The 9951-nt window shown below is 37.4% G+C and overlaps 1 protein-coding gene across 2 annotated transcripts in view; it reads left to right on the top strand.

The window, feature by feature from the left end:
- Positions 1-2803: 2803 nt before the first annotated feature.
- The window catches only part of dennd4a (DENN/MADD domain containing 4A), a 32599-nt gene continuing 25451 nt past the window's right edge, over positions 2804-9951 (top strand). Inside the window, exons 1-3 of one of the 2 annotated variants that reach the window (XM_079873743.1) lie at positions 2804-3022; positions 7764-8103; positions 8791-9037. In XM_079873743.1, the coding sequence (XP_079729869.1) occupies positions 7781-8103; positions 8791-9037 (570 nt within the window). In that variant the 5' untranslated portion in view covers positions 2804-3022; positions 7764-7780. The remainder of the gene's footprint in view (positions 3023-7763; positions 8104-8790; positions 9038-9951) is intronic. The other variant, XM_079873744.1, reaches the window with a different exon arrangement.

Below are 9951 nucleotides of genomic sequence, written 5' to 3'. Positions count from 1 at the left end.
CCACTACAAATAGGAAAAAGAGGCTACAATTTGCACGAGCTCACCAAAATTGGACAGTTGAAGACTGGAAAAATGTTGCCTGGTCTGATGAGTCTCGATTTCTGTTGAGACATTCAGATGGTAGAGTCAGAATTTGGCGTAAACAGAATGAGAACATGGATCCATCATGCCTTGTTACCACTGTGCAGGCTGGTGGTGGTGGTGTAATGGTGTGGGGGATGTTTTCTTGGCACACTTTAGGCCCCTTAGTGCCAATTGGGCATCGTTTAAATGCCACGGCCTACCTGAGCATTGTTTCTGACCATGTCCATCCCTTCATGACCACCATGTACCCATCCTCTGATGGCTACTTCCAGCAGGATAATGCACCATGTCACAAAGCTCGAATCATTTCAAATTGGTTTCTTGAACATGACAATGAGTTCACTGTACTAAAATGGCCCCCACAGTCACCAGATCTCAACCCAATAGAGCATCTTTGGGATGTGGTGGAACGGGAGCTTCGTGCCCTGGAAGTGCATCCCATAAATCTCCATCAACTGCAAGATGCTATCCTATCAATATGGGCCAACATTTCTAAAGAATGCTTTCAGCACCTTGTTGAATCAATGCCACGTAGAATTAAGGCAGTTCTGAAGGCGAAAGGGGGTCAAACACAGTATTAGTATGGTGTTCCTAATAATCCTTTAGGTTAGTGTATGTTCTCTGAAGAAAAAAAAAAGAATCTTTAAAAAATATTAGATGAACATCCAACTAAAATGTTTGGAACATCCATGAATGATGTATACATAATGTTTTTGTGCCAATGTTTTGAGAATTTTTAAAGACCATATAACGAACATATTAACATTAGAACAACATTTGTTAATTACTATGAGAGAACCTTGCCAGAACATATAAAAGCCAAAGTTTTGAGAACATTTCCTGTTAGCTGCATATAAGTTGATGTCTGAAACTCTAGTCCTGCCATTTGGGTGGCCAGCATGTGCCTTTGGAAGCACATAGCTATAGGACTATAACACGAGGGGCTGGTGGATGTCCTAATCCTTCTGATGTTTATGGGTTTGCACAGCCAGCTGGGTGGCCAGTCGACATCCACTTAAACTGCTTTATTAAATCATTTATCTGGGTCTAAGAAGTCTTTTGGCCTGGGTGTCTCCTTGATGAAGAAAGCTGAAGCACTTTGAAGACTGTCCTTCAGTAGTTCCTGCACCTTTTGACCTCTGAACTTTCTAAACAAACATTCTCCCACCCTCACACATGTTTTCTGAAGTAGACTCGCATATGTCCAAATAGTTTTTCCAAGTTCTCACCTCTTAAAAAAGTCTCCATCTTTTGTCAGTGGTTATTTGCCATATTGTTCACAGATCCTGCTATTTTGGGAGATCCGTTGCAGCAAGAGACTTTATGCTATTGTCAGTTAAGAAGACAGATTTTTGAACAAGCTGAGAGGTTACAGACCACCTCGAATGGCATGGAACATTTGAGTCAGTGGCACATTTTGTTGGCAGTCACACCATTATAAATCTGTGCAAACTCTCTGTCTTGTTAAGGCTGCATCACCATTTTCAAAGCCCTGTTAGACTATCAGTGTAGGACCAGGTTTTGCAAACAAACTTAGTGAGCCCCACAGGGCCTATATAGCCTATAATCTGTGCCTCCATAAACTGAACCATTCATAAGGTAATATGTCCTCTCGCAATAACTAATGGTAATTGTAATAGTACAAAATGGAATAAAATACATTGACTTGCCATATTATGGAAATGCAACAATAAGTGGTCAATCGATATGGGTTTTAATGGGTAAGACCGGTATAAAGAGCAGGATGGCTGATATAATTCTAATAGTGGGGCCCAAACATCACTAAGAGTAAAAATGTATAATAAATAAAAATGTATTCTAATACATAGAATTTTTCACTACAAATAATATTTTACTTTCAAAAAATGAATTAAAAAATCAAGATATATATAGCGTAATAAAATTTAATGATTGCAAAACAAGACTAATAAATATACTGTATAAAAAGTGTTTATTTATAGTTTAAGTATTTGTGAATTTGAGTAAATATTGTGTTTATAAAATAAAGTGTTTATTTAACTTTAAATTCATTTTGCATGCATCTTGTTTGTTATCATTAAATTGAAAAGGCTGTTAGTGGATTTTAGGAAATGAACTAAGCAGATTGACCACTTGTCAGGGTTATTGTAGCTAGTTAACTAAAACTAAAATCACATTAAAAAAAACATTTGCCAGGCTACTTGAAATAAAATAAATGTTAAATGAAATAATATATATAAAAATATTTTATTTCAGTTGCCATGGAATTGTCATTTTTTACTTGATGTAATAAAATAACTAAAACTAAACTAAACTCAAATAATAATGAATAAAAACAATAGCACACTGACTACCTAGGGTAATAAAAATGACAAAATCATTCAAACTTAACCAAAATAACTAAAATGAAAGCGGAAAACAAACATAAAAACTATTAATAAAGAGTAGCCTATAATAGTATATCTCAGTGATACTAAATACCACTGCAAATGCTGATCTTTCTAGTCACTATCTATCACATTTAAAACTGTGTTATTTTATCACTGTATCTTTAAATCTCGCAATCAAGTCCAACACTTTTAAACACATTCTGTCGACAACATTCAGCACCACAGGCTTTATATGGACTACCTGTCGGGACGCCCCCCATTAAATCACCGACAGTCCCCGGAATGCTCAAATGACGTCACGGGTTTCTGGCAGTCACGTGCCCCGTTGGCAGGTTTTGATAAGCGCTTGCGCGAGTCTCGAGCTGAGCGCATCTCTGAAAGCGTATCTAGAGAAGATGAGGCACAGCCCTCCCAGAGGGAATGTTTATACGTGATGGAGGAATAACTCATTTGTCTGATGAAAATGAATGGAAATACATTAGTCCCTTCTTCTGTTCTGTGATTATTAATCAAAATAACGGCGCGTGCTTCAATGAGCGTGTCTTCTGAATCGTCGTCCTACTGAAACAGTGAGTGTGCTATGCTCATATCTATTTAATGGTTACGGTCATTTGTTTCTTTTAGAAATGTAAGCGTCAATGGGTGATAAAAAACGATACATTTGAGGAATTTTAAAACAATATATTTTATAAACACGTAAGACTGACCGGCGATGGAGTGGCAGCTGTCATCACACGTCGATAATTGTGCGCTTGTTTTGATTCTGATCGTGTATTTACAACACCATGTGATGGTAGTCATCACTTAACACCATTTTTCGGTAAAGCTAGAAATGTTTCTATTATTATAATTCAGGATTTTATCGTCTGATTTAAATACCTTGGCCCTTATGATTTATGAGTTATTGTAAGACTGACCCAGCCCAGCTGTCTGGATGCAGTATCACCTTCATATTTATTTATTTCACCATGTTCTCATGTTTGTTTATTAGTATAGCTTAACATGCAATGTTCTATTTTTACTTGCACCTAAAATTGATCTAAAATTCAAAAGAGGATCTGTTTTTCTGCAGGGACATAACCACAAAAGGCAATGAAGGAAATGTGTGCTACTCATATTTAGATGATATATATATATATGATATAATATATAATTTTGTAATGATTGATTGTTAAATTTGTACATTTTGTCCTCTCAACCCTAAACATGTACAGTAAGTTCAATTCTTGGGTATAGCTAGGTATGCAACAAACTGCCATGCTCAAATACAGATTATCAGAGTTACAAAGAGATTAATGCATTTTGTCTGATGAGATCATGCAATGTTGAGCAAACCGTGACAAATTTGCAAAGGTATTTCAGAGAGGTTGTTCAAAGCATCCATCATCTACTTTGGTGATTTAGCTTTGATCCTGGATTTAGAGTCGGTTGTGATTTATATCTGGATTCAGAGGGATTCATGAGCTTGTCCTAATGTTGATTTGCCCGTATATCCTTTGCATTTCATCGTCACTCAGCTGTATATTTTGTAATTAAGTGTAACAGTCTTTGCTAGACCAACGTTAGCAATGTGCTTTGTTTTCAGTTGGGTGTTCCTTTAAAATGCATCATGATATTACAGTAATTGAATGTTGAGACATTTTGACTAATAAAATTCTGGTTTGTTTTTATTTTCTCATCCATTTTCTCAAAGCCGGCATGGGCAAGAATTGTTTCGAAACTTTAGCTATTTGACAGAATTTGTCCAGTTTGTCTCTTGACAACAAGTTAAATAAATACATTACTTTATAAAGGGTCTTAACACAAAAGTTATAGTGAATGGAGTTGGAGAAGAATTACTGCCTGTCCTATACCTCAGTAAAGTCTCCTTGACAAAACATTTCCACATTGAAATAGCTTGCCTGCCTCCTCCTATCCAAAGTATGCAGATGTCTGCTTGTTTCCCGGCATGGTGCAAAGGAATCAAATGTCCGCCCCGTGTTTTAAGCAGGACCAGATGCTCGGCCAAATGTGCTGCAATAGTTCCCCCTTCTTGTGTTTTCCTCCAGGCCTCCCTGCTGTCCCAGAGCTGTGCAGTATCTGGAGCCTGTTGGTCCATGGAGCCCTTACTCAGGGCCACAGCCCATAGCTCCAGCACAGCTGGATAAGATCATGCTCATTTTTATGGGGCAGACTGTTAAATTGGCTTATCCTGTGGCTTCTACACGCCACAGGTTGGTAAAAGAAGGGCAAGGCTTATCGTGTCAACAGCCGTGAGCATGCAGCAGCTCTAGATAAAATTATTGGAAAATGGTGTTTTGTTATGCTGTGGGTGTTTTGTTTGGGACAAGACTTTTTCCCTGATATGATGAGTCATGTAAAGCTACTCTCTGTGCTGAAGAGGTTTTAAAGGAATAGTTCAGCCAAAAATGAAAATTCTGTCATCATTTACTCACCCTTCAAGCTGTTCCAAACCTGTATGCGGTTCTTTCTTCTGCTGAGCACAAAATAAGATATTTTAAAGAATGTTGGTAACCATACAGTTGACGGTAACCATTGACTTCTATAGTAGGAAAACAAAATACAATGGAAGTCAACTGTCTGGTTAACATTCTTTTAAATATCTTCTTTTGTGTTCAGCAGAAGAAAGAAACACATACAGGTTTGGAACAACTTAAGGGTGAGTAAAAGATGACAAAATATTCATTTTTGGCTGAACGATTCATTTAATGCTAAGCAAAGGTGTCAAATTCATTTTAGGTCAGGGCCCAGATTGGGCAAAACATCACAGTGAGATATTTTTTTGTTTTTAATATTATGTATTATTATAATATTAGGTCCATCTGTTCTTAAATGAGATATATATCCAAGATCACATCAAATCCACAATCACATCATGGATCCACTCACAGACTCTTGCAACACTCAGCTTTATGTCCATTATGCGAGGCTGTTTTCCTATTCTGAGGCATCATTCTGTTGCGTCGTGCTTTCTGTGCTGTGTGTACTGGTCTGAAACTTGTCAGTCATTTAAACTGGAAAAGGGAACCATCGATCTCTTACTCCAATTCTTCAGAATGATGAGTATGAAGTTAGTGAAGGAGTTCCGTATTTGTATAGTTCAGACACGCAGTGTAATTCTCTTTCATGACTTCTCCATGAATTTCCTCTGCGTAGGACCCATTCTGATTTTTCTGACGTAAGAGCCATTTCCAAACGCACTTCCGGGCGTTTCTGAGTCTCTCTTTTTGACGTTACCATGGTGTTTCTCAATATGGGAGTGACTTCCTACGAGTTGTCTGAAAAGTGTTGAGTAAGTGCATGAGTGTCTATAATTGCATCACATAACGATGAAATGTGCCTCAGGGCTTGCCAGTGTGCAATGTGCCTGACTGTAATATAACTGTATAATTCTCTGCAATTTTATCTATATTTGCCTGGAATTTAGCTCTAGGCCTAACCTGTCAATTTAAGCTTGCTTTTCTTTTCCTCCCAGGCAGTTGTTATTTAACTGTTGATGTGTGATTGTGAGGTCCTCATTACTGCATCATTATCTCTACCAAAAGAGTAAGATTTCTGCTCATCTCTGACTCTTTTTTTTTTATTATTATTAGTTTTATGTAAGTATTTTCTTTCCCCCTTACATTTTAAGGCGAATGATAAATATTCACTGGCTTTTTCTTCATGGTTGCCATGGTGAGGATTATAATTTCTCTCTTCTGATGGTGGAGAGGGCACAGCCAGCCTCTGCGGATGGCGTGGTTGTTGGACCGAGAGATTATGTCTAAATATAATCCTAAATCTCTCACGTAACATGTGACACATCTGCTACATTTTCTTCTCACTCATACTGAACATTATGTGGTATCTTTCTAGAACAATGTGGGTGTGATTAGATCTTGATATATTTGATTGTTTATGTAAGCAGTTTGATGGGATTATGTTTGCTTTGTGTGATGTTGTTGAGCAGGATATGTGAAAACGGCTACAGTAGAGACATCTGGAACAAAGCGTGCATCTTTGTCATTGCTGGACAAGGGACAGAGAGAGTGTTGTAGAGACCCCTCCTTCAAAGCCAAAAGGTTTATGAGGATGAGAAGGATTAGAGTTTCAAGGCCTGTATTTATTCTCAGCATCTAACTGGGATCATGAAATCTGTCGATGACTTGTCACCATTTCCAAAATGTTTGATTAGAAACAGCAACTTCCCGTTTTACACCGTCAGCATCACCGGTTCCTCATTAGACAGAGTTCTTCACTTCAACACTTTGTCACGGCAAAAGAACTAGTCAGTAGGTCAGTTTCGATTCCTAAGCTCTTAAGCCGTGTCCCGTGACTCTGTTGGCCATTACTGTAAATCACAGAGAAAGCATTGGCTATAAAGCTGCAAGCCATCAAAGACCTTTCAGGCGGTGTCTGTGTCTCCTATAATGATGACAATGATATTTTTATGGTAGTATGGTAGTACTTGTTCAGGGACAAATACTACTGCTGTTTACTAATTCCAAAGTAAGAATACTCTTTTGTAGGTAAAAATCAGTTGACTTAAAAATAAAAACCTTACAAAAAAATATATGTAAACACAGAGAGCATCACACACCTAGATGGTTGAGTTCAAAAGTTTGGGGATAACTATTTAAGTAGTCTATTTATCAGTGATTTGGTGGGACTGTATGGCCTACCAGCGGGTGCCCTGTTATTTTTGGTACGATGAAGGCATGTGAGCATCAGTCATGTGTGAGCAAGTATATGTGCCAACTTGAGTGTTGCAAAAGCCCCAGGCCTCTTCTGGAAGAGAGGGGAATCTCTAATTAAGATATCAGTGGTTTTAGTGTTAGTGACGACAAACTTCACATTGAAGCAATCTTAAGGAATTCCCTTTACTGTCTGAGCTCTTTTCCTTTTTAAGTTCTTTTTTCCCCCTTCCTGTGCATTTATTCTGCGGGTACTAACTCTGACTCATGATTCAAAAGCATAACAAGGCATATTCTTTTATCCCCAGCAGGAACGGGTAATTGCTTCCGTATGTCTAGTTTATATTTCTCGCAAAGCTTGTTACATGAGGTTGTGCTTTGCATCTGTGGATGTGTAATACTAGTCATATCCTTTTCTAAGCACATAGGGGACTAAATGTAAAAATGGTATTTCCTATGAGTGTTTTATAACTTGCACTGTGCTGTGCTGATTTGTTTTTTTAAACCCCTCCCGGTTTGAAAAAGGATGTTTTCATTTGTAAGGATATTTGAATCTGAGCACCTGGCATTATTAAGCAACAGTATTATAGGCTGCAGATTCCCTCACCCTATTCACGTCGCTGTGTTGTTTTTCCAGCACATAGTCCTCATTCTATGGGGATGAAAATGGAGGAGAAAAGCCTTCGTGTAGCAGACTACTTTGTTGTGGCGGGACTCACCGACTCCTCTAAGCCCCTCGATGAAGATGTCCACCCTGAAGATGGTGGTCACCGGAGCTCAGCACAGCTCAAGGCACCCATCACTGATGTGGCGGTGGTGATTCGCTCCCTAGGTGAAGAGGTACCTCGAGGGTTTACCTGTGTTGAATGCACCCCCTCTGGACTCTCTGCCGAACTGACTGGAGGAAGTCTCATGGGGCCGCAAATCTTCCTCTGCTACAGGAGAGGCAGAGACAAACCGCCACTCACAGACCTGGGGTAAGGCTTCAGACTTCAGACATGTTTCTACCAAAACCTACTTAAGGTCATTCACACCAAGAATGATAACTGTAAAGATAACTATAATGAAAACTATATTAATGCCCACACCAAAGCACAATAACATTCTGTGAATTACAAGTGCTCTGCAGTTATATCGTCTGTCACTTTAAATGCTCAAGCTCTTTAAATTCAGGTGGATTCTGATTGGCTTTTAATGTTTTTAATCATTTATCTGATTGGCTGTTAATGTTTTTACTGTTTTAAACCGTAGTTAACCAGCTTTTGTTCTCTTATTTGCGACAAAAAGATGGTAGACAATGATGTTTCCTAAACCCAATTATTTTCAATGCTAGAAAGTATCATGAAAAAGTTTAAATAGTTTGCTTTTTAGAACTTCATGTAGTTATCTTAGCAACATGCTATTGCTAACACTCAATTCTATTGGAATCAACTGTAAGCGAGTCGTGTCTCTTATGCTACATATACTATTAACTGAGCTGCTGCCTATGTAGGGAGTTTGAAATCACTAATTTATGAGGTACTGTTTATGATGCTGTCTTTTAAGGTTGCTACAAAAATAGGCAGTAGTAGCTCAGTTGGTTTTGGAAACTGTTGTGCTTTCACTTTTGTTCAATATCACTAGGCATTCAATTATCCTCATGTCCTTTCTTTCATGATTCTTAGCGTCCTTTATGAGTGGAAGGAGAAATTGAAGCCGGACTGTCAAATAATACAGACCACTCCCTCTGGCCGCCCCGCCAATATCAGTAGCTCCTCTTCTCAAAGGATCTACATCACATATCGGCGTGCCTCTGAAAATCACTCTCACTCCACGCTGGCTGTCACAGATATCTGTGTCATTATTCCTGGCAAGGGAGAGACACCACCACATGCTTTCTGCAAGGTGGACAAGAACCTCAACAGCAGTATGGTGAGGGCTCAGTGCAAGTCACCCGACACCACTGAAAAGACAGTGGTGGAAACCATTAGATGGTGGAAACAATATATATATATACATATATATATATGGTGATTGTTTCCACCATCTAATATCATCATATATATATGAAGAGTTCAGATGCAAAAGCCTCTAAGTGCCATCTGAATTTTTCTTCTAAAATGATCATTTTTATCAAGCTCGTATATTTAAATTCAGTAATTTCACTTAAATGGCAATGAAAATTACCTATGAATTGTCATTTAAGTGAAATTACTGAACTATATATATATATATAGCCCATAAAGCCCATTTCCACCTCATAAAAAAAATCATGCTCTAGTAAATCATAATTATATAAAAACAGTTGAAATTATAGCATACTTGGAGATAAAAAAAATTAAATTATGACTTTAAAGGTAAAAAGTAAGTTATGACTTTTTAATCTTTTAATTTCGATTCAGTATGTTAAATTTCGATTTAGGATGTCATAATTTCAACATAATTTTGATTTTTTAATCTCATAATTTCGATTTAAGTCATTTCTACTTTTCATCTCATAATTATTACTTAGTATGTTAGAATTTCAATTTAGAAATTCACAAACTTGAACAAATCTGAAATTATTCATATTTCATAATGTACGCAATGTTGTGATGCCTAAATTCACTTATAAAACAATTAATTTCAATTCAGTTCATTTCAATCATTTCAACAATTCATTTCAATCATTTAAAACAATTTTTAGTTTTGTATTTTTAAGTTTGACCCTAAAGTATTTATATTATAGAGCATTTCATTGCCATAACATAACTATTATTATTGGCTTGTCACTATTGGCCAGATTTTAACGTTGGTGCATCCCTGTTTTTTTTTTAAATCTTAGTTGGGTAGTTAGCCAGAAATTA

The sequence above is a fragment of the Squalius cephalus genome, assembly GCF_949319135.1.
Source record: "Squalius cephalus genome assembly, chromosome: 6".
Taxonomy (NCBI): domain Eukaryota; kingdom Metazoa; phylum Chordata; class Actinopteri; order Cypriniformes; family Leuciscidae; genus Squalius; species Squalius cephalus.
The sequence above is the reverse complement of the archived record's forward strand: the minus strand, read 5'-3'. Positions and strand labels throughout refer to the sequence as shown.